Consider the following 25,479-nt stretch of genomic DNA (forward strand, 5'->3'; position numbering starts at 1 on the left):
AGGTGATCCTGTGATCCCCCCCCCAGGGACCCTACAACCGTGTTCCCAAGCATCTGAATTTTGATCACGTGACCACGGGGATGCTACAACCGTTGTAAGTGTGAAAAACGGTCATAAGTCACTTCTTTCAATCCCACTGTCACTTCGAACAGTCACTAAATGAACTGTTGTTAAGTCGAGGATGACCTCTATGGCTCAGAGGACTAGCCACTTGAAGCCCACCGTTAAGAGACAAATGCACCGGGGCAGTTTGGGAAGCAGAAAGTCACCCTCTAAGACTGGGCTCTTCAAACTTGGCCCTTTTATGACTTGTGGACTTCAACTCCCAGAATTCCTCAGCCTGGCTGAGGAATTCTGGGAGTTGAAGTCCACAAGTCATGAAAGGGCCAAGTTTGAAGAGCCCTGCTCTAAGAGAAAACTGTGCTGCTTGCCTTGCGCAAATAAAGCAGAGTATTTGTGGCTCAGGGCTGAAATGAGGGTGGGTGGTTTTCCTGCAAACATTTCATCACCCAAACTAGGTAACCTTTTCAGTGCTAGTAAGGAGGGACAAGTAGCAAACGAGCTTTTTCAGTTACCTGAAGTATTGTCCGATAAAGTGCTGGGGACCCTTTTCAGAGCCGGCTTCAGGGGTTTGCGGGGTTCGCTTTGTGGAGGGTGGAAGGCGGACTCCTCGGGCACAATCTGGTTGGAGAAGAAAAAAGAAGAAGAAAGAAGAAATTAGAAATGGGGCTTAATGGTTTATGAGAAAGACTTTGGGGAAGGAGGGGAAGAAACGCTGCCTCGGACAGCCTTCCCCAATCTTTCTGAGCCCTGGTGGCGCAGTGGTTAGAATGCAGTACTGCAGGCTACTTCGGCTGACTGCCGGCTGCCAGCAGTTTGGCAGTTCGATCCTGACCGGCTCAAGGATGCTGACTCTGCCTTCCATCCTTCCGAGGTCAGTAAAATGAGGAGTCAGATTGTTGGGAGGCAAATATGCTGACTCTGTAAACCACTTAGAGAGGGTTGTAAAGCACTGAGAAGTGGTATAATAATAATAATAATAATAATAATAATAATAATAATAATAATAATAATAATAATAATAATAAGAAGAAGAAGAAGAAGAAGAAGAAGAAGAAGAAGAAGAAGAAGAAGAAGAAGAAGAATTCAAACAGACAAGCACTTGCAACATAACACCCCAGACTTAACAATTGTCGATAAGAAAGACAAAAAAGTCTGGATAGTGGACGTGGCAGTGCCTGGAGATAGCAGAATCGAAGAGAAAGAACTGGAGAAGATCACAAAATACAAAGACCTACAAATAGAAATAGAAAGACTGTGGCAAAAGCAAGCAAGGGTAGTACCAATAGTCATAGGCTCCTTGGGTGCAATCCCAAAACAACTGGAGCACCACTTGAACACCGTTGGCATTGACAAATTCGCTATTAGTCAATTGCAAAAGGCGGCCTTACTAGGAACTGCTTCCATCCTGCGACGGTACCTGTAATACCATCAAACATCCACATCTGCCTATCCCAGGTCCTGGGTAAGGACTCGATAGGCAGACAAAATGATAGGTAGACAAAATGCCAAATCCAGTCTGAGCATCTGGCTGACTGTGCGATGATCAATAAATAATAATAATAATAATAATAATAATAAGTAGTAGTAGTAGTAGTAGTAGTAGTTGGAAAGGACCTTGGAGGTCATCTAGTCCAATCCCTTGCTCAGGCAGGAAACCTTATACCATTTCAGAAAAATGGCTGTCCAGTCTCTTCTTAAAAACTTCCAGTGTTGGAGCATTCACCGCTTCTGGAGGCAGGTTGTTCCACTGGTGAATTGTTCTCACTGTCAGGAAGTTTCTCCTTACTTTTAGGTTGCTTCTCTCCTTGATTAGTTTCCATCCATTGCTTCTTGTCCTGCCCTCTGGTGCTTTGGAGAAGAGCTTGACTCCCTCTTCTTTGGGGCAGCCTCTGAGATATTGGAACACTGCTATCATGTCCCCCCTCGTCCTTCTCTTCATTAGACTAGACATACCCAATTCCAGCAACCGTTCCTTATATGTTTTAGACTCCAGTCCCCTGATCATCTTTGCTGCTCTTCTGTGCACTCTTTCTGGAGTCTCAACATCTTTTTTACATCACGGTGACCAAAACTGGATGCAGTATTCCAAGTGTGGCCTTACCAAGGCATTGTAAAATGGTATTAATACTTCACGTGATCTTGATTCTATCCCTGTTAATGCAGCCCAGCACTGTGTTAGCCTTTTTGGCAGCTGCAGCACACGGCTGGCTCATATCTAAGTGATTGTCCACTAGGACCCCGAGATCCCTCTCAGAGTTGCTACTATTGAGCCAGGTACCACCTATACTATACCTGTACATTTGGTTTTTCTTGCCTAAATGTACGTTCTATTGCTATTCTGGCTTGACGGACCAGTGGAGGGACGGCAGCAGAGTGACAGCGTAGAGTGGATGGTTTCATCCGTGCGTGCCACATTCACAATTCCATTTTTGTATGTGGGTGCGCTTGCCCACTATTTCCGCGATCCCGTTCCAAACAGGCCACACCCTGGCACCGGGCCACAGACCGGAGGTTAGGAATCTCTGGCCTAGGAAACGATCGAAGAGAGGCAGCAGGCCTCAGTGGCTCAACGATCAGAGGAAGAAATTTAGGAAGCACCTGCCCTAATTGTTCAGCTGCTTAAAAATGGCGACGGGAGATTTGTACTTTCAGATTTGCCAGATTCTGTTAACTTAGCTTTGCAAGACAAGAAATCCACGGCTTACAACTTAGCAACCGTTTCAAGTTATGACGGATCTCCCTGGGGGGGGGGGGTTACTTACGATCCAGATCCAAAGTTCTATTGGCTGCCCCTCTCCCTGAGGTCACATGACTGCACTTTGGGCTGTGGGCAAGCAGGCTACATTTAAAGCCATTTGCAGTGTCCCACACTCATGGGACTGCGTTTTACTTACTTATTTAATTTACTTATTTATTTTAGAGAATTTCTATAGTCGCCTACTCGCTCACAGCAATTCTTGGCGGTTTATAGACAATTACGACGGTTTTCCTGAAAACTGGCATTTACTTCTGGGTGGTTTTTTTTGGCAAAACTGGCCCACATAAATCCATTAAATCGATTAATGTCTGTTGTGTTTGCTTAATGACCGCCGCAAAAAAAAGGGTCAGTCACATGGGTGACCTGATTTACAACTGTCATTAATTATGACCATGATGGGCAGGGTTCATAACAGTCATAATTTGAGGACTGCCTCTAAAATAATAATAATAATAATAATAATAATAATAATAATAATAATAATAATAATAGTGATGATGATGAAAGGGACCTTGGAGGCCATCTAGCCCAACCCCTGCTCAGGCAGGAAACTCTATACCATTTTGGACAAATGGCTGTCCAGTTTCTTCTTAAAAACTTCCAGTGTTGGAGCATTGACCGCTTCTGGAGGCAGGTTGTTCCACTGGTTAATTGTTCTGACTGTCAGGAAGGTTCTCCTTAGTTCCAGGTTGCTTCTCTCCTTGATGAGTTTCCATCCGTTGCTTCTTCTCTTCCCTTCAGGCGCTTTGGAGAATAGCTTGACTCCCTCTTCTTTGTGGCAGCTCCTGAGATATTGGAAGACTGCTATCCTGTCCCCCTAGTCCTTCTCTTCATTAGACTAGACATATCCAATTCCAGCAACCTTTCTTTATATATTTTATTCTCCAGTCCCCTAATCATTTTTGTTGCTCTTCTCTGCACTCTTTCTAGAGTCTCAACATCTTTTTTACATCGTGGTGACCAAAACTGGATGCAGTATTCCAAGTGTGGCCTTACCAAGGCCTTGTAAAGTGGTATTAATACTTCACGTGATCTTGATTCTGTCTGTCTGTGAATGCAGCCTAGCACTGTATTGGCCTTTTTGGCAGCTGCAGCACCAGCTGTCATTAATAGAATTAGCTCATCTGGTATTGTTTCCTGTTGGGATAACCCAGGAGGCCTGACAGTCACTCTGACCCCAATAGGATGATAGAAGGTGACTGTGTGTTTCTCTTTTTCCAATAGTTTTGTAGGAGAGGACCAGGCTGAGCCTGAGGGAGGGGTCAAAACATGTCATCAGTCATGAGTCCCTGTGCCCCCACAAGAGATCTAAGCCCCGCCCACCTAGCATTCCTTTCTTTAACTCCCGCTCATTTCCCTTGACCATTAGTAGCTCAGATTTTTGTAGAGAACTAGCATTCCTTTCTTTAACTCACACTCATTTCCCTTGACCGTTAGTAGCTGAGATTTTTGTAGAGAACTAACTAGCATTCCTTTCTTCAACTCCCGCTCATTTCCCTTGACCTTAGTAGCTCAGATTTTTGTAGAGAACTAACTAGCATTCCTTTCTTCAACTCCCGCTCATTTCCCTTGACCGTTAGTAGCTCAGATTTTTGTAGAGAACTAACTAGCATTCCTTTCTTCAACTCCCGCTCATTTCCCTTGACTGTTAGTAGCTCAGATTTTTTTTAGAGAACTTAAGCTTGTAATCAATCTTTGTACATATTTGAATTACCAGAATCTCCTGATTCCCCCACACTTGGCAGGTTTTCAGCTTTACAAAATGGAAGGTGCCGGCAAAGTCGCCCTTGGTGTACAGAATGCCTGCAGTCACCTGAAAGCGCACTCCTGTGTCTGGCACATGGTGTGGCTCCTTGTTCTCCTGACTCTTCTCAGGGAGTCGGTGCTCCAGCTGGGTTTTCTCCTGCATAAACTTCCGGCGGCGAACGTAGCTCAGCTGGTCACGGAGGAGGGCGCCAATCTGAGTGCGGTCAACGGATCCTAGCAAGATCATGGATTCTGCAGAGAGAAGCAGGAGAAATGGTGCACACATGCCATGCGTTTAACCAAATCAGATAAAGATTAGGAAACACATTTGCCAGCACCATAAGCTTGTTTAGTGTTAAGCTTGACTTCCAGTTTACCATGCCGGGCAAACTCAACCGTTTCTGGATCCCCAGAGTGGGAGCATCTGAAAATGGGATAATTCTCTTATGTTTTTGAAATAATCCAGAAGATTTCCAAGGTGCCTTACAAACTCTGTCATTCTGTTAACCTCTAGGACTATGCAAATGCAATGCAAATGCAACCAGCAACTCAGTTGCCAGGCGGCTAGCTTGATTCACTGTATGAAGTCCCAGTTCTCTTAAACTTGTGGTGAACTACTCCTCCCAGCAACCTCTGCATGTGTTATGCAAATGCAACCAGTGATTCCCTACCTACTTCATCCTGCATGCACAGCTGCCTTTCAAATGTTGGCATGCAAATTCTTTCAACGTATTTCCCTGACCCCCTGCTGCTCAGGACATGTAACTCTGCTTGTTCCTCCAAAAGGCCAAATGGAGGTTACAAGGATTGTGGCAAAGTTGAATTGCACACTGAATAGTGCTACTGAGAACTGGGCAGCTTCCTGTCCCTTTTACAGCAAGTCTGAAGACACCGGGCTTAAAGCTTCTCCTATTATATTCAGAGATAACTGATTGTACCAATATGAGGCGAGTGCTATAATAATGGCCCTCAATTATTCCTCAAATCCTAATTTCCTGACCAAGGTCATTCCCATTTCTCAGAATCTTTTTTTAAATATGCTACCACAGACCAGCCTTTAAGAAGAGATTTGACAACCATTTGTCTCCTGCTTGAGCAGCGGGCTGGACTAGAAGACCTCAAGATCGCTTCCAGCTCCTATTCTATTCTATTCTATTCTATTCTATTCTATTCTATTCTATTCTATTCTATTCTATTCTATTCTATTCTAATTCTTTGAAATGATAACTCATTGTGCTTTTTCTCCAGCTAAAGAATGCCCATTTGCTGCTGAAGCCCTACAAATGTTTCAACAGACTGTTACAAGCTTGTTTTTGCTGCAAATATATCTCAGGGTGTTTTTAAGCAGAAGCACTGCAGACCACAGCTGCAAACTTTCGACTATTCAGCTCCGCTTTTGCTTCTTAGATTCCACCAGCAGAATCAGCATTTATTTCTTTTTGATCTTTTTTTTAGACTTTTGCCTTAACCAAGATCAAAGTGTTCACTTGGGCGGAAAACTGACTAGGGACTCTTCAGCAAGACCCTTTTACCCCCCCACCTGCTTGCTCAGTGAGATCGGGGGGGGGGGGAGAACATTTTTTTAAAAAAAAACCTCTAGAAGTTATTAAACAACATCTGCTAGATAGAATGATGATCATATCCACAAGATTGCAGCTTTCTAAACCAATTGGGAAAATAAATTTATGGAGGCAACCTATTTCCTACATTTTATAGGCCTATAGTCTGGGCAGAAAAGAAGGAAGGAAGGAAGGAAGGAAGGAAGGAAGGAAGGAAGGAAGGAAGGAAGGAAGGAAACAAATGAGGAAGGAAGGAGGGAAATAAATGAGGAAGGAAAGAAGGAAGAAGGAAGGAAGAAAAGAAGAAAGGAGGAAGGAAGGAAGGAAGAAGGAAGGAAAGTGGGAGGGAGGGAGGAATTAAGGAATTAAGGAAATGAGGAAGGAAGGAGGGAAATAAATGAGAAAAGAGGAAGGAAGAAGGAAGGAGAGACATGAGGAAGGGGTAAATAAATGAGGAAGGAAGGAAGGAAGGAAAAGAAGGAAGGAGGAAGGAAGGAAAGGAGGGAGGGAGGAATTAAGGAAGGAAGGAAGAAGGAAGGAAGGAGACAAATAAGGAAGGAAGTAGGGAAATAAATGAGGAAGGAATTAAGGAAGGAAGGAAGAAGGAAGGAGACAAATGAGGAAGGAAGGAGGGAAATAAATGAGGAAGGGAAGGTGGGAGGGAGAGAGGAATTAAGGAATTAAGGAAGGAAGGAAGGAGACAAATGAGGAAGGAGGGAAATAAATGAGAAAAGAGGAAGGAAGGAAGAAGGAAGGAGAGAAATGAGGAAGGGGGAAATAAATGAGGAAGAAAGGAAGGAAAAGAAGGAAGAAGGAAGGAAGGAAAGGAGGGAGGGAGGAAGGAATTAAGGAAGGAAGGAAGGAAGGAAGGAGACAAATGAGGAAGGAAGGAGGGAAATAAATGAGGAAGGAAGGAAGGAAGGGAAGATGGGAGGGAGGAAGGAATTAAGGAATTAAGGAAGGAAGGAAGGAAGGAAGGAGACAAATGAGTAAGGAAGGAGAGAAATAAATGAGGAAGGAAGGAAGGAAGAAGGAAGGAGACAAATGAGGAAGGAAGAAGGGAAATAAATGAGGAAGGAAGGAAGGAAGGAAGGAAGGAAGGAAGGAAAGAAAGAAAGAAGGAAGGAAGAAAAAAAGAAAGGACAGGACTCTATTTAAGATCAGGCAAACCAGGAGTGGTTAGTTTTTTTTCAGCCTCAACAACCTCAGCAAGCTGTATGGACTTCAACTCCCAGAATTTCCCAACCAGCATCACTCCTCTAAAGAGAGGAGCAGATGCAGTTCAAAACCCAGCCCTCTCCACTACTCTATTCCACAGCCGCAGAATTGATCCAGCAGCCTTCCAGCCTGAACACGGCGGATATTTGACTGTTCCATAAACAAGAGAGTTTTCTATGCAGAATTCAGTCCCTGGAGATTTCCACATTTCTTAATGTCTTTGCTTTTAAAAATTAAAAAGGTCGTAGCCACACTGGGGAACAAGATAAGGAACGATTCCTGTTCCTTTCGGCTCTTCCTGTGAGATGCGGACTTAGCAAAACGTGCCAAAACTACTAATTTGGATGACTAATGCAGTAGAGGACTGCGATTGTTGGCTTTTTTTGTGTTTTTTTTTTTTTGTGTGTGTGTTTCTAAAGAGAGGAGCAGATGCAGTTCAAAACCCAGCTGGGATGTGAATAAGAACGACCCAAAAAAATAAATCTAAAAGGTGGATCAGGCCAAGAGCTCACGTAAGCCAGCATTCTGGGTCCCACAGGGGCCTATCTATTGCATCTGAACAGGAAATAACCCTCTTCTAGGGTGGTTCTCTAGCAGCCAGTGCTCAAGATATACAGGTGGTCCTTGACTTACAACAGTTCATTTAGTGACCGTTCCAAGTTACAACAGCATTGAAAAATGTGACCTATGACCGTTTTCCACACTTACGATCCTTGCAGCATCCCCAGAGGTAACGTGCTCAAAATTCAGACGCTTGGCAACTGACTCATATTTATGACGGTTGCAGCGTCCCGGGGCCACGTCATCGCCTTTTGCGACCTCCTTACAAGCAAAGTCCACGGGGAAGCCAGATTCACTTAACAACTGTGTTACTAATTTAACATCTGCAGTGATTCACTTAACAGTTGTGGCAAGAACGATCGTAAAATGGGACAAAACTCACTTAACAAATGTCTCACTTAGCAGCAGAAATTTTGGGCTCCGCTGTGGTTGAAAGTCGAGGACTCTCTGTGTTTATTTTATTTATCTCTCTCTTTACTACTTTTTAAAAAATATAAATAACTCCAGGTGACGAACATATTTAATATTCCTTCTTTCTCTCTGCTTTCACCACTGTGAGGAGTTGGGCTGAAGGGGAATGGAAGGAAGGAATGAAGGAGGGAGGGAGGGAGGAAAGAAAGAAGGAAGGAAAGAAGGAGGGAGGGAGGGAGGGAGGAAAGTAGGAAGGAAGGAAAGAAAGAAGGAAGGAAGGAGGGAGTGAGGAAAGAAAGAAGGAAAGAAGGAAGGAAGGAAGGAAGGAAGGAAGGAAGGAAGGAGAGAGGGAGGGAGGGAAGAAAGAAGGAAAGAAAGAAGGAAGGAAAGAAGGAAGGAAGGAAGGAAGGAGGGAGTGAGGAAAGAAAGAAGGAAAGAAGGAAGGAAGGAAGGAAGGAGAGAGGGAGGGAGGGAAGAAAGAAGGAAAGAAGGAAGGAAGGAAAGAAGGAAGGAAGGAAGGAGAGAGGGAGGGAGGAAAGAAAGAAGGAAGGAAAGAAGGAGGGAGGGAGGGAGGGAGGAAAGTAGGAAGGAAGGAAAGAAAGAAGGAAGGAAGGAGGGAGTGAGGAAAGAAAGAAGGAAGGAAGGAAGGAAGGAAGGAAGGAGAGAGGGAGGGAGGGAAGAAAGAAGGAAAGAAGGAAGGAAGGAAAGAAGGAAGGAAGGAAGGAAGGAGGGAGTGAGGAAAGAAAGAAGGTAAGAAGGAAGGAAGGAAGGAAGGAGAGAGGGAGGGAGGGAAGAAAGAAGGAAAGAAGGAAGGAAGGAAGGAGAGAGGGAGGGAGGAAAGAAAGAAGGAAAGAAGGAAGGAAGGAAGGAGAGAGGGAGGGAGGAAAGAAAGAAGGAAATAAGGAAGGAAGGAAAGAAGGAAGGAAGGAAGGAAGGAGGGAGTGAGGAAAGAAAGAAGGAAATAAGGAAGGAAGGAAGGAAGGAGAGAGGGAGGGAGGAAAGAAAGAAGGAAAGAAGGAAGGAAGGAAGGAGAGAGGGAGGGAGGAAAGAAAGAAGGAAAGAAGGAAGGAAGGAAAGAAGGAATGAAGGAAGGAAGGAGGGAGGGAGGAAAGAAAGAAGGAAATAAGGAAGGAAGGAAGGAAGGAGAGAGGGAGGGAGGAAAGAAAGAAGGAAAGAAGGAAGGAAGGAAGGAGAGAGGGAGGGAGGAAAGAAAGAAGGAAAGAAGGAAGGAAGGAAAGAAGGAATGAAGGAAGGAAGGAGGGAGTGAGGAAAGAAAGAAGGAAAGAAGGAAGGAAGGAAGGAATGAATGAAGGAAGGAGAGAGGGAGGGAGGAAAGAAAGAAGGAAGGAAGGAAAGAAGGAAGGAAGGAAGGAGAGAGGGAGGGAGGAAAGAAAGAAGGAAATAAGGAAGGAAGGAAAGAAGGAAGGAAGGAAGGAAGGAGGGAGTGAGGAAAGAAAGAAGGAAATAAGGAAGGAAGGAAGGAAGGAGAGAGGGAGGGAGGAAAGAAAGAAGGAAAGAAGGAAGGAAGGAAGGAGAGAGGGAGGGAGGAAAGAAAGAAGGAAAGAAGGAAGGAAGGAAAGAAGGAATGAAGGAAGGAAGGAGGGAGGGAGGAAAGAAAGAAGGAAATAAGGAAGGAAGGAAGGAAGGAGAGAGGGAGGGAGGAAAGAAAGAAGGAAAGAAGGAAGGAAGGAAGGAGAGAGGGAGGGAGGAAAGAAAGAAGGAAAGAAGGAAGGAAGGAAAGAAGGAATGAAGGAAGGAAAGAAAGAAGGAAAGAAGGAAGGAAGGAAAGAAGGAATGAAGGAAGGAAGGAGGGAGTGAGGAAAGAAAGAAGGAAAGAAGGAAGGAAGGAAGGAATGAATGAAGGAAGGAGAGAGGGAGGGAGGAAAGAAAGAAGGAAAGAAGGAAGGAAGGAAAGAAGGAATGAAGGAAGGAAGGAGGGAGTGAGGAAAGAAAGAAGGAAGGAAGGAAGGAAGGAAGGAAGGAAGGAGAGAGGGAGGGAGGGAGGGAAGAAAGAAAGAAAGAAGGAAGGAAGGAAGGAAGGAAGGAAGGAAGGAAGGAAGGAAGGAAGGAAGGAAGGAAGGAAGGAAGGAAGGAAGGAAGGAAGGAAGGAAGGAAGGAACAACAGTCAGTCAATGATGCTAAAAACCGGGAAAGATTTTGTTGAAAATGTTGAGATTCTGTCCCAAAGAATGATTAAACTATTCTATGTTTTGTAAGAGAAACATGCAACATGTTTAGCCTAATTCTTGAATTAACCAATTTTCTGAGCTTGCACAATACACAGGAACTATACATTAATTTTTGGTTAATAGGCTGGGTTCACCAAGAGTGAACCAAGATTAATACTATTCAAGTTTAATCTCAAAGGTTGTTTTTTTTTTTTAAAAAAAAAAAGCAACTGGACTGTTTTTTCTTGAGGAAGAAGACAATGTTTTGCTTCTTATCCAAGAAGCTTTGTCAGTTGTGACACTTGGATGAGAAGCAAAAACTTTTCTTCTTCTTCCTCAAGAAAAAACAGTCCAGTTGGTTTTTTCTTTTTTAAAAAACAACAACAACACACCTTAGAGACAAACTATGACCTGGATGACTGAGAATAACTGAGAATAATAAATAGACATTTATTCAAGTTTAGCCTGTGGATGCAGAAACAAGACCTTTAGCTGACTTGGTTCAGTTTGTCGTGTGAACGTAACTGACGAAATCAGTATCAACATCCTTAAGGATGATCAAGAAATAATATAAAGGGGAAGTCAAATGCGTCATGTCCTACTAGACTATCATTGTTGCCATGATGTCTTTCTGGCGTATATATAATATAAAAAAACCCACACAAATCTAGCTTGATCTAAAAAGAATTTCAAAAATATCACGGTGGCAATTATGATTTGAAACGGATCATTTCCCCTCTCTAATTTTTGCATCCAATTCAGCGACAACGTGCAGCTTTTTGATTTTGTTTTAATTTGGGCTCTGTGATGTCAGTAGCTGCTCGGTTGACTCACCAATCGATAAAGCATTAGGAAACCGGCACGTTGCATCAGCTCCTTTGGAAGAGGCATTGGGACAAACTGGGAGCATCTATATTTGTCACAATGGAAAACGGACCAGGCCATACACGTTGCGCCTATGTTCAGGCGCCGATGATTTCCCTTTAAGCATCTGCAATACCAGAAGCCATAAAAAAAACCAACAACACAGATGCACTAATGCATCTGTAATGGGAAAGCAAGCTTAGAATAGAATCGAGCTGGAGGAGACCTTGGAGGTAATAATAATAATAGTAATAATAATAATAATAATAATAAAGTTGGAAGGGACCTTGGAGGTCATCAAGTCCAACCCCCTGCTCAGGCAGGAACCCTACACCATTTCGGACAAATGGCTGTCCAGTCTCTTCTTAAAAACTTCCAGTGTTGGAGCATTCACCGCTTCTGGAGGCAGGTTGTTCCACTGGTTAATTGTTCTCACTGTCAGGAAGTTTCTCCTTAGTTCCAGGTTGCTTCTCTCATGCACAGTTGATGCCGCGGGGCGCAGGCAGAGGGCCTGGCCAGCATGGCGCTGCTGGGCTGCCTGGGTGATCTGCAGTGGCTCCTGGAGGCGGTGAGTGGCTCTGTGGGCAGGTGGGGTGGGGGTGGGGCGGGGCAGAGAATGGAGCAGGGGCGGGGCCAGTTTTGGGGCACTCAGTCTCCAAAAGGTTCGCCATCACTGGCATATAGTATGGGCACATTGGTTACAGGTCATCCTCAACGTATGGTGCACAACTGGGAGCAGAATTTCCACTGCTAAGCAAGACCGTTGTTAAGCGAGTCCTGGGCTCTTCAGCGAATCACTGCAGTTGTTAAGTCAGGGGTCTTCAAACTCGGCCTTTTTATGACTCATGGACTTCAACTCCCAGAATTCCTCAGCCAGCGTGCCTGGGAGTTGAAGTCCATGAGTCATAAAAGCGCGGAGTTTGAAGACCCCTGTGTTAGGTGAATCACAACTCTGTTAAAAGAATCTCGCTTCCTCTGTTGACTTTACTTGTCAGAAACTGGCTAGGAAGGTGGCACATGGCAATCACATGACCCCGGGATGTTGCATCCATTGTAAATACATATCGGTTGCCCCCTATCCCAATTTGGATCCCATGACTGTAGCGATGCTGTGACAGGCGTGAAGGGCAAGGATCAGTCACAAGTCAACTTTTCCGTGGCACTGTAATTTCAAACGGTTGGTAAACAAGTGGTTGTAAAGGAAGACTACCTGTGTGCGATTCACGTGGCCAACTTTTGTTTTAATTCAACGTTCATTTTCTACTAAACTCTTAGCACCCAATACACCCACTTGCTTGGTATGTTAGGACTTCCTTTTTTTTAACGCTTAGGCTTTCATTACTGTTGGTGTGGCTAAGGAACCAGAGTTAGCGTGCAAGACTCCAGTTGTGTCTGATGCCAGGCAGTCCAATCGTGGGCTTGAATTAGTAAAACTAAACCCAAGGGTTAGAATACAGTATCGCAGGCAAACTCTGCCTACCGCCAGGAGTTCGACCCTGACCACAGTTTTGTTCCATACAGTATAAACCAAAGGTCTTCAGACTTGGCCCTTTTATCACTTGTGGACTTGAACTCCCAGAATTCCTCAGCCAGCCTGCCTTTCAAAAGCCAATAGGAATTGTCCAGGCTGTCTCTGCCCTGCTGAGCCCGCCAAAAGTCCCATTCTGCAAACGGTGCTGCACCAGTTGAGTAGTCCTTGACTTACCACCGGTTGAGTAGTCCTCGACTTACGACCGGTTGGGGGTCGCGGCATTATAAAGGTTGAGAACCACTGGTCTAAGTGCTAGTGCTATTGCTGGTTGTAAAAAGTAGATTGGGGGTATTTAGTTCTTGCTTGGAAAAGACAAGTTCTACAACTCCTGGGCTCATCCTGCCTCTCCAACTTGCCTGCCCATATTTTTCTCTTACCAGCTGATTCCACCAGAGCTAGGCTTTTCATCTTGGTGCTGTGTAACACATCCTGAAGATCCCGGTACCTACAGTTCAGGGTGATATAACGCACGTCGCGCACCATGATGTCCTCCACGCGTACGTTGTACTTCCTGAAAAGGCAAACAAGCTGGCTGAGTTTACACGCTTACTGTAACTTGATCATAGATTTAACCTACTCTCTGGATATTACCCATGCATTAAACCAGGCAGGCAGTCTTTGACTTATGACCACAACCGAGCCCAACATTTCTGTCGCTAAATGAGATATTTGTTCAGTGAGTTTTGCCCCATTTTATGACCTTTCTTGTCACCGCACTTGTTAAATTAGTAGCCCGGTTGTTAAGGGAATTCGGCTTCCCCTTTGACTTGACTCATCAGAAGGTCGCAACCCTGCAACCGTCATAAATATGAGTCAGTTGCCAAGCGTCTGAATTTTGATCACATGACCGTGGGGATGCTGTAAGGCCTGCAAGTGTGAAAAACGGTCATAAGTCACTTTTTTTGGTGACGTTGTAACTAAATGAACTGTTGTAAGTTCGAGGATTACCTATACAGTGAACAAAATCAGCGGGTTTTTTTTTTATAATTAATATTTTTCAGCAGAATTAAAGTAGACATTTTTTTTAAAAAAAGTGAGAAAACAGAATATTTAAAAAAAACAAGCAAAAAAGAAAACACAGACTTAAAACTTCCACTCTTCTTTCTGTTAATTGCCATCTTATTCTTACACTTTCCTCTTTCACCCATAAATAAAATCCATTTATCATCAATGCAGTCTTTTCTCCTTTCAACCAAAAGCCCGTGTAAAGCTTCCAGTCTTTTGAAAGAAAAATCTTACTGCTTTTTCCCTGGCCAATGAAGTAAATTGGTTGGATTCAGACAACACACTAACAACTTGGAAAATAACTTAAGAGTAATGTTAAGCAAGGATCGGTGTGTTATGTGAATGCATTTGCTAGATCTTTGACTAATATGCTGAAGACTCTGATATTACAGGCACGGCATTGTTCTTTAAAGCAGAGGTGGATAACTCAACCCAACCCACACCAACCCTTCACAAATCCTTTAATTGGTTCCGGGAGATGTAATGAGTACGTACCAAAGAACAATGAGTACCAAACTAATTTTTCCCATAAGGAATAATGTAGTGAGTCACAAGGCAGCTGACACTGACAAGTTTTAGCTTGTGTGCTGAGTACCAAACAAACAACGAGTATAAAAAAGATGTTTTTTTATACAATGTAAAAAAGATGTCGAGACTCTAGAAAGAGTGCAGAGAAGAGCAACAAAGTTGATCAGGGGACTGGAGGGTAAAACATACAAGGAACGGTTGCTGGAATTGGGTATGTTTAGTTTAATGAAGAGAAGGACGAGGGGGGGACATAATAGCAGTGTTCCAATATTTCAGGGGCTGCCACAAAGAAGAGGGAGTCAAGCTATTCTCCAAAGCACCTGAAGGCAAGACAAGAAGCAATGGATGGAAACTAATCAAGGAGAGAAGCAACCTAGAACTAAGGAGAAACTTCCTGACAGTTAGAACAATTAACCAGTGGAACAACCTGCCTCCAGAAGCGGTGAATGCTCCAACACTGGAAGTTTTAAAGACGAGACTGGACAGCCACTTGTCTGAAATAGTATAGGGTTTCCTGCCTGAGCAGGGGGTTGGACTAGATGACCTCCAAGGTCCCTTCCAACTATATCATTATCATTATTATTAAGTTCTTAGGTCAAAATATATTGAGTAGCCAATTGGATGAATTTCAAAGCAGTTGAACACCAACGTACCACTGTACACTGGACTTCCTTCCTGGATTTTGAAGAGCAAAAGGGGTCCTTAAATTGCTGTATATCTGCTTTGATCTCTAATACTTTGGCCCTTGAAAAATACTCTCCTTAGTCACCCTGCCGCACTTCTCAAAGGAAAACCCCGTAAAAAAGAAATACAGTGTGTAATCCTCAGCTTCAGGGAAGTTGTGCACCTTGGTCCCAGAGAATCCTGCAGGGTTACAAGGTCTGTAACAGCAGCAAGGAATTGGACACTTGCAAAATGCAGTTTGCATGAAGCAATTGAGGCTACCCTGCAGGGTTACAAGGTCTGTAACAGCAGCAAGGAATTGGACACATGCAAAATGCAGTTTGCATGAAGCAATTGAGGCTACCCTGCAGGGTTACAAGGTCTGTAACAGCAGCAAGGAATTGGACACATGCAAAATGCAGTTTGCATGAAGCAATTGAGGCTACCCTGCAGGGTTACAAGGTCTGTAACAGCAGCAAGGAATTGGACACATGCAAAATGCAGTTTGCATGAAGCAATTGAGGCTACCCTGCAGGGTTACAAGGTCTGTAACAGCAGCAAGGAATTGGACACATGCAAAATGCAGTTTGCATGAAGCAATTGAGGCTACCCTGCAGGGTTACAAGGTCTGTAACAGCAGCAAGGAATTGGACACTTGCAAAATGCAGTTTGCATGAAGCAATTGAGGCTACCCTGCAGGGTTACAAGGTCTGTAACAGCAGCAAGGAATTGGACACATGCAAAATGCAGTTTGCATGAAGCAATTGAGGCTACCCTGCAGGGTTACAAGGTCTGTAACAGCAGCAAGGAATTGGACACATGCAAAATGCAGTTTGCATGAAGCAATTGAGGCTACCCTGCAGGGTTACAAGGTCTGTAACAGCAGCAAGGAATTGGACACATGCAAAATGCAGTTTGCATGAAGCAATTGAGGCTACCCTGCAGGGTTACAAGGTCTGTAACAGCAGCAAGGAATTGGACACATGCAAAATGCAGTTTGCATGAAGCAATTGAGGCTACCCTGCAGGGTTACAAGGTCTGTAACAGCAGCAAGGAATTGGACACTTGCAAAATGCAGTTTGCATGAAGCAATTGAGGCTACCCTGCAGGGTTACAAGGTCTGTAACAGCAGCAAGGAATTGGACACTTGCAAAATGCAGTTTGCATGAAGCAATTGAGGCTACGCCGGTAGAAAAACAATATGAGCGGCCAGCCTAAAAGCTAAACGACGAACTAGATTCCAAAGAGGAGAAATAAATCAAGAAATCCAGAGTTTTTGCTCCCTATTGCAGGGGTCTTCAAACGTGGCCCTTTCATGACTTATGGACTTCAACTCCCAGAATTCCTCAGCCAGGCACGTGTCACAAGTCCACAAGTCATGAAAGGGCCACGTTTGAAGACCCCTGCCCTATTGCTTTGTGGGCAGATTGAGAAGATAGCTGGGCGTTTTTGAGAAGAGATTGGACCACCGTTCGTCTGAAATGGTACAGGGCAGGGGTCCCCAATTCCCAGTCCGTGGCCCAGTGTTGGGCCTCGGCCCACTCAGAACCAGGCCGCAGAATTGGTGGGCGAGTGTGCGCGCACGCCTGAAGCTGCATTTGTGAAAGCGGTGCACGCAAGCTCACAAAACCATCCCGTCTCCCCTTCTCACAGCGCCACCTCCGCCGGTCTGCCGAGGTTGGGGAGCGCTGGTGTAGGGGTTGGACAAGAACAGCGGCCCCCGACCGTTTGGGCAGCAGGGACCGGGTCCACGGAGAAAGGTTTTTCCATGGACTGGAGAAGGCGTGGTTTGGTGTGTTGCCTGCATCTTTGCTCCTTTGTGCGACCCGGTTGCTGGTATGCCACAGAGGGGTGCCGATCCAAGGACCGGGGGTTGGGGACCCTTGGACTAGAACAGTGATGGCGAACCTTTTAGAGACCGAGTGCCCAAACCGCAACCCAAAACCCACTTATTTATCGCAAAGTGCCAGGGCATTGTGCCCTCAGGGGGTGGGTGGGCGTGGGCATGGCCCACTGGGTGGGCGTGGCTGCAATGGACACAGCAGACTGAGTGGGCGTGGTCAAAGTGTGTGTGGCCACCTTGATGTTGCTCATGGGGGGATGCCTGTGGGGTCTGGGCAGGATTGGGGGAGATCCAGGGAGTCTCTGGCGGGTGGGGCGGTGGGCAGGAGGCTCGTCCTGCGGGGTGAGGCAGGGGGTAGGGCGCGAGTGCCATTGCTGCGGGGCAAGATGAGGCAGGGGCGGCTACTGCCTGACACCATCAGCCCCTGCACACACAGAGGCCAGCGAGCGCAGGGGGGGCGCGCTCTACCACCTCTACTCGAGCTTGCTAGCCAGCTGCTTCACCTCCTTTGTGCTCAGTGGAGCTGCCACTCTGGGCACCAGCGGTGGCCTAATGGACCTGCGCGAAATGGCGGCGGCGACAGGTGTGCCCACAGAGAGGGCTCTGAGTGCCATAGGTTCGCCATCACTGAAGATCTCTAAGGTCCTTTCCAACTGTTATTCTGGCTGTTTTGAACTATAGCTGCCATCAATGATTGTTACTCAGGGCGCTCCGCATCAAGCTCCCTGCAGCGTCACAGCCCTTGAGTAAGGGTCTCCCCCACATCCGTGCACACTTACTCCTGGTGTCCCCAACCCAGCTCTGGCAAATAGGGCAGTTTCTTGATCCGGATGATGCTGTCGTACAGGGAAGGCTGCAAGCTCTGGGCCACAGCGTTAGCCAGGATCACCGCAATCATAACTGGCAGGATGTGTGAAATCTGGCCGGTCAGCTCGAAAACGATGACGGCGGTGGAGACCGTGTGGGTGACGGCCCCAGAGAGGGCAGCTGCACCTGGGGGGGGGGGTGAAGGGAGAGAGCCATGTCAGTGAACAGCAGCACCGTTTTCTGCATTAGGAGATGGGGAAGGCTTCAGATTGGGCAGATAACCCGCTGGCAGTTCAGAGGGATCCAACATTTGGAGATATATATATAAACACAGACAGTGCACATTAACTACGTAGAATTAAAGAGTCCCCCTGACTTACAGTCATATGAAGAAGGGAGGAAGAGCTGGGGTATCGGCACAAGCAAGGAGAGTGAGGAAATTACAGCTTGCAATACAGAAACTACGATCAAAACGCAGGTGGATTGGCTGGGACCTATGACGAGGTCAAGAAGCCGGGCGCAAAGAGCGCCACATTTATAAATAGTTTCTCCCATTGACTGGACGCTACCCTGATGATGCTGGCAGAAGCCAGCGAAAGCTTGGTTTTATTCTGGTTTTATTCTATTAAAACTTTTTATAGTTTTATAACTTCCTGGTGTTCGTATATTTTATTATTTAACATGAGTCTACCCAGGAATCACTGTTTTGTTTTTAATATTCTTAATATATATATATATATATATATATATATATATATATATATATATATATATTTTATTGATTTTCTCATTTTACAATTGTGTAAATGTGTACACAATAGTGTACATAAATCTTTAGTATAACTCTCCTGTTACAACATCAGATATTTCCTCTCTTTTTCCATTAATATCTGTTATCTCATATTAGGGTAGTACAGGGGTCTTCAAACTTGGCCTTTTTATGACTTGTGGACTTCAACTCCCAGAATTCCTCAGCCAGCGTGCCTTTCTTTCTTTCTTTCTTTCTTTCTTTCTTTCTTTCTTTCTTTCTTTCTTTCTTTCTTTCTTTCTTTCTTTCTCTTTCTTTCTTTCTTTCTTTCTTTCTTTCTTTCTTTCTTTCTTTCCATCCATCCATCCATCCATCTCTGTCTGTCATCTATCTATCTATCTATCTATCTATCTATCTATCTATCTATCTATCTATCTATCCATCCATCCATCCTTCCTTCTCTATCTGTCTGTCTCTGTCATCCATCTAACCATCCATTATCTATCTATCTATCTATCTATCTATCTATCTATCTATCTATCTATCCATCCTTCTCTATCTGTCTGTCTCTGTCATCCATCTAACCATCCATTATCTATCTATCTATCTATCTATCTATCTATCTATCTATCTATCTATCTATCTATCTATCTATCTATCTATCCAATTCATATGGCCAGCCACCTCAGCTCCATGTGACTCTATGAATGGTGTACATAGTTACACACAACTAACAGTTACAACCTGCCATCCTTAAAACCAATTTAAAAAAATATTAAAACTTTTATTAGTGATGTCACTGAAGTGGGGTCTGCAAGAGCTATTCTAAATCTCACTCTCCCAGTTTGTGAGACCTGAAGGGCTGAGGGTCCTTCTCCCCTATACGACCGACCTTGAAACTTCTCTCTCTCTTTGTTACTACTTTAACCTTCTTTCTCTTTCTCTCGCAGCCCGGAGACGTAGCTCCTCCAGCCAAACTATTGTGTGAACGCAACTGCTAATTCTTGAACTGAGGTGGGTGAAGCCCGTGGTTGTGTGTTTGTATCGATGCGACCAGCCTTGCTGAAACCTTCTGGAAATAGAAGAAAGGTTGCCTCTTACCTACCACTGCGTAACCCCCTGGCACAATGCGGTAGATATTGCTGTCGGTGTGAATGCCGTCAGGGAACCACGCTGCCATGCTCTCACCCATCAGCCTGCCAAAAGCTGCCCCTGTGTGAAGAGAGGAAAAGTCAGATGGGTGGGACAGGAGCAGAGAGACATTTTCTGCTCCTGGGATGAAGGAGGAACTGATATGCTGGGTCTGGGGTGGGGCCAAACAAAACGCACAGGCTGCCATCCCATAAGACCCAAAAAATCCCCCTCCCCAATAAACCACTTTCAATAACAGAATAGCAGAGTTGTTATTGTTGCCGTCGTTAAGTTGGAAACATGGCTGCTAAGCGAATCCGGCTTCCCCACTGATTTGGCTTTGTCCGAAGGTCGCAAAAGGGCATCTCGTGACCCCAGGACACTGCAACCGTCATAAATATGAAGCAGTTGCCAAAGCATCTGAAATGTGATCCCCGTGACCTTGGGGATGCTGCAACGGTCGTACGTGTGAAAAACGGTCCTAAGTCGCTTTTTTTCAGTGCCGTCGTAACTTCGAACGGTCACTGAACGAAATGTTGTAAGGCGAGGACTATCTGTATTTTCACTGAACGAAATGTTGTAAGGCGAGGACTATCTGTATTTGCCTGGAAAAGGCAAGGCTCAAATCCAGGGTGATATCAAGAAAAGATGCAGCTCCAGAGTGGGCGTCAAAGAAAGAGGGAGAACAGGGCCCGGGGGGCTTAACTTACCAATAACGAAGACGGGCATGAAGGCCCCGCAAGGCACAGGGATGGTGGTAGCCAAAGCTGACATCCAGAACTGAAGGAAGACAGAAGGACAAATGTTAATTAGCGGGAGGGAAGAGTCCTCTTAGGTCGAGAGTGGAAACCTGGCAATTTTCAACTTGTCATTAGAATAAGTGTGGGGGGGGAGGGAGATGGGGTTCGAATGGGTTAGTTAGAGAAGCGAAACCTCCCTAGTTCTGCAGACTTTTTTTTTTTTTGAGACCAAGATGTGTGGAAACATTTCAAGGACATTCTAAGCCAGGGGTGTCAAACTCAATTTCATTGAGGGCCGCATCAGCATTGCGGTTGCCCTGGGGGGGTGGTGGCCAAGGTGAGTGCGGCCTACTGGGTGGGCAAAGAGTGGGTGTGGCCTACTGGGTGGGCATGACCAGCTCTACATCATTCGCGTCAAGGGGGCCTGTGGGGACCTGGGCAGGAGTGGGACAGATCTGGGGGTGTCTGGCAGAAGGGGGTGGGACCGGGGCAAGCGCCAAGGCATGGTCCATTTCTTCATTCCTCACAAAGGGGGACACCTCCCCAGCATGCATCCAGGGGGTGGGACCGACGCGGCAGGGGCTGGTTCCTCGCTGTTTCTAGACGGCCTTGTGGAGCTAAGACTGAATGCGTTTCAGCATAGATGGCCACCACAAAATTGTGCATTGGCCCCCGGCCGACCTGGGCCAGGGCCAAGGCAGTGGGGGCCGTTCCCTCACTGTTTCCAGGATGGCTTCGCAGGCCACATGAAACCACTTCATGGGCCACATCCGGCCCCCGGACCTTGCGTTTGACATGTCTGGTCTAAGTGCTGTGAAGAAGATAGCAGATGGTTTATTTATTTATTTATGAGACTTATATACCGCTTTAAGTGCAAGCACTCTCTAGGCGGTGTACACCAATAAGCAATGTATATATATATTTACATTGCCCCCAACAATCTGGGTCCTCATTTTACCTACCCCAGAAGGATGGAAGGCTGAGTCAACCTTGAGCCGGTGAGATTTGAACCGCTGACCTGCTGAACACAGTCAGCTAAAGTGGCCTGCAGTACTGCACTCTAACTGCTGCGCCATCTCGGTTCTCAAAACAACAAGAAAGCGTTTACATGAGTTACGTGGACATCTGGGAGGTTTGGCTGGGAATATCAATGTTATATGCTTGGTTTAGATGTCTTAGTTTTCCTTCGCCTATCCCAGGGGTAGGCAACCTTGGCTCTTTTATGACTCGTGGACTTCAACTCCCAGAATTCCTGAGCCAGCCATGCTGAGGGGAAAGGGAGAGGTTTCCAAGCTGAACCATGCTGGCTCAGGAATTCTGGGAGTTGACGTCCACGAGTCATAAAAGAGCCAAGGTTGCCTATCCCTGGCCTGTACCATGTCATGTATTCAATAAACCTGTAAAATTTTCAGAAATGAAAGAAATCGTGGCCTTTATTTGGATATTCGAGTTGACATTCTGACAATCTACGCTGGCTTCCCTAGTTTTCAGGGGTTTTAGCTTACCATTCCCGCAGCCTCCAGCTAGCAGGCCTGTTGGTTGCACCAGCAGTCCTCGACTTACGACAATTCGTTCAGTGACTGAAGTTACAACAGCACTGGAAAAAAAGATGGCCTCCAGCTGATCTTTGCGTTTAAATGAAATGACCACTGCAGTGTCCTCTCACAATCACGATTGAGGGGCTTAGCAACCAGCTCCCATTTATGACAGTCACAGCAATCCGGGTGACAAAGAAATATAATGACAATAATAATAAAAAAATCTAATATAATAAATGCAATCAAAAATGGGGCAGCCAGCAGAGAAGATGGCAAGCGACGGTCACGTGACTTTTCCCTTATAGATTGTGGGCAAAAAAAAAAAAAGTTTGTAAAATTGGGTGCAGTCGTGTGATCTCTCATTTAATGACCACCTTGATGAATGATGTCTACTGCAATTGTAAGTCAAAGACTTCTAGTGTATTGGCTGCAAGGCTGGAGCTGAAGCCGAATTCTGTTGAAAGGCCCTGGGTTCCAGAAAGCTAATTCATGGTGTCTCTTCCTCCAGATAAAAGGGAGACAAGAGACTTCTCTGCATTGAAATATGTATCATCCTGGAATTAACGGCCACACGCGAGTCCAAAATTTCTGTCGCTAAGCCAGTTGTTAAGTGAGTTTTACCCCATTTTACGGCCTTTCTCGCCATGGCTATTAAGTCAATCACTGCAGTCATTAAGTTAGCAACACGGTTGTTAAGTGAAGCTGGCTTCCCCATTGACTTTGCTTGTGATTACATGACACCCCCCCCCCCGGGACACTGCAACCGTCATAAACATGAGCCAGTTGCCACCATTAACCAGTGGAACAACCTGCCTCCAGAAACGGTGAATGCTCCAACACTGGAAGTTTTTAAGAAGAGACTGGACAGCCATTTGTCCGAAATGGTATAGGGTTTCCTGCCTGAGCAGGGGGTTGGACTAGATGACCTCCAAGGTCCCTTCCAACTTTATTTATTTATGATTATGATTATTATATTACAGATACAGGACAAATGAGGGGGAAACCCAGATTTTTTTTCTCCACATGAGGGCAAGGGCTGTGACAAGAATGTGAAGGATTTGGATTCAATTGGATTATGAATTGGCATAAATTCTATGCCCTCTCTGTTAATGAATAATAATTTGGCAAAGAGTAATGCTGTGAAAAAGGACATCTGTTTCCCACGAGAAAAATTCCTGTTTAAAGGATTTTGAATGGTTCTAATGTTAGAATGACAAGGTACCTGTCTGATATATAGATAAGTGGGTCTGTGTGTGTCTCTGTTCCAACTTTTATTATTATTATTATTAAGTGTCTGAGTTTTGCTCATGTGATGCTGGAGATGCTGCAACGGTCAGCGGTCTGAAAAATGGACATAAATCACTCGTTTCAGTGCAATGGCAACTTCGATCAGTCACTAAACGAAAAGCTGTAAATCGAGGACTACCAGTACTTTGGATTTTAAAAAAGGGGAGTTGACACAAACACACAAGAAATTGGAGGCCAGGATAGAAAAAGGGAATCAAACTGGAGATGGAAAAGCAACTATTGGGTCTGAACCACCACTGTCAGCTTGAAAGGAACTGAAATAATCGAGGATTTATTTATTTATTCTCCCTTGAATTACTGGAACTGATCTTTATTGAACTATGATCAAGAAACATTATCAAATAACCAAAGCAACATAAAATCTTAATGCATAGAGGGGGAAAAAAGAGATTAAAAAATACAAAAACAAATCTACTGGGGTTATATAGGTAATGTACGTGTAGAATTTTATTGTATATGTAAAGCATTCTAGATCCAAATTATAGTCTATTGCTATTGAGATAAATATGGATAAATCTATCCATATTTGATAAAGATTCCTGCCTCTGACATCTCATTATTTTAACTTTGTCATGATTTATCTTAATGTGGCAATTGAAGAAGCCTTGTTAATCCACCTCTGGCATCTAAGATTAACTGAAGAGCTCTTGACTGTACTCTATCATTCTGTCTGTCTTCCAGTGATGCAACTTGACTGAGATATTAATTTTAATTTATCCCTCTCCTTCTTTCCCTCCCTCCAGATGCTTTGCTGCCTTGTTCAATCATTTTATGCCACTTCAATCATTACAACTTCTTCTTCCAGTTTTTTTCTCACTGATATGCTACTCATGAGACTGTGTTCAAGGGAGGTCTATGAAGTTAGATGGATGATTTTGAACACTCCTTTCTCAACAGAGGGGGAGGGATATGACATCATCTATCTCCAGTCTACAACACAGTCCTTTCAGCAGTCCCAAGAAGGCTCCACACCTATTTGCACCACTCAGGTGACCTTGAAGGCACAGATAAACCTCCAAGTGGCCTCAAACGACTCTCTAAAACAGTGGTTCTCAACCTTTTTAATGCCGCGACCCCCAACCAGTCGTAAGTCGAGGACTAGTCACCGGTCGTAAGTCGAGGACTACTCAACTGGTGCAGCACTGTTTGCAGAATGGGACTTTTGGCGGGCTCAGCAGGGCAGAGACAGCCTGGACAATTCCTATTGGCTTTTGAAAGCCAATAGAATTAGACTATATTCAAGAGAGTCTATTCTATTGGCTTTCAAAAGCCAATAGAATAAAAGGGAGTAGCACAGCTAAGGAAAAGGGGAAAAAAAATGGTGGACTGCGTTGTTTGGCGACCCCCGTGAAATGGTCATTCGACCCCAAATGGGGTCCTGACCCACAGGTTGAGAACCACTGCTCTAAAAGAAGGCAAATGGCCAGCTGTCTGCAAGGAGAATAAATCCTCCCATTCCCCACCATCCAGTCAGAGCTGAAGAAGCTTCTTGGATGAGAAGCGAAACGTCTTCAAAGAAAAAGAAGAAAGTCCAGTTGCCTCCTGAAAAAACACCTTTGGGACAATGCTCAGAGTTTCCAGGATTTATGTTATTTCAAGCTATGTGAGAAAGAATCACATATTTGAGTGTTCGCTTACTATGAAATCTTTCTTTCCCAGGCCTTAAAAAAAAAAAAAAAAAAAAGCTAACCAGGAAGAAAGGCCTAATCTAATTTCCCCAAGTTCGTTTGTTAACTTGCTTCATCTGGTTACTGAATTAGCCCCATTTTGTGGGTTGCCCAATGCCTTAAACCATAATCTCATCAAGCAGACTGGGTTTGCAATAACAAGCTGTCATAAAAGACTCATAAAGGTGAATTGTCCACAAACGTAGCATGATGTACAATTTCATTTGTTAGACCTTTTGCTTAAACTTGTTATGTGAATATTCTCCCTTTATTGAGAGAAAAGCTAGGATTGCACTTTTCTTCTTAGTACCTTTTATAAGCTCGACACAGTGGTAATTTATCAAGAAAGATGATTAGGGGATTGGAGGCTAAAACATATAAGGAACAGCTGCTGGAATTGGATATGTCTAGTTTAATGAAGAGAAGGACGAGGGGGGACATGATAGCAGTCTTCCAATATTTGAATGGCTGCCCCAAAGAAGAGGGAGTCAAGCTATTTTTCAAAGCGCCTGAAGGCAGGACAAGAAGCAATGGAATGAAACTAATCAAGGAGAGAAGCAACCTGGAACTAAGGAGAAACTTCCTGACAGTTAGAACAATTAACTAGTGGAACAACCTGCCT

At 44.8% G+C, this 25,479-nt stretch overlaps 1 protein-coding gene across 3 annotated transcripts in view; it reads right to left on the reverse strand.

The window, feature by feature from the left end:
* Positions 1-25,479, reverse strand: part of CLCN2 (chloride voltage-gated channel 2) — a 115,248-nt gene that overhangs the window by 17,768 nt on the left and 72,001 nt on the right. For all 3 annotated transcript variants that reach the window (XM_039356510.1, XM_039356509.1, XM_039356511.1), the window contains 6 exons: positions 20,315-20,384; positions 19,575-19,685; positions 17,698-17,911; positions 13,257-13,390; positions 4,635-4,819; positions 576-681 (listed from right to left, as the gene is read on the reverse strand). In XM_039356510.1, coding sequence (XP_039212444.1) covers positions 576-681; positions 4,635-4,819; positions 13,257-13,390; positions 17,698-17,911; positions 19,575-19,685; positions 20,315-20,384 — 820 coding nt within the window. The remainder of the gene's footprint in view (positions 1-575; positions 682-4,634; positions 4,820-13,256; positions 13,391-17,697; positions 17,912-19,574; positions 19,686-20,314; positions 20,385-25,479) is intronic.

This window comes from Crotalus tigris, unplaced genomic scaffold (genome assembly GCF_016545835.1).
Source record: "Crotalus tigris isolate CLP2741 ecotype Arizona unplaced genomic scaffold, ASM1654583v1 scf7180000018825.4774228, whole genome shotgun sequence".
Lineage (NCBI taxonomy): Eukaryota > Metazoa > Chordata > Lepidosauria > Squamata > Viperidae > Crotalus > Crotalus tigris.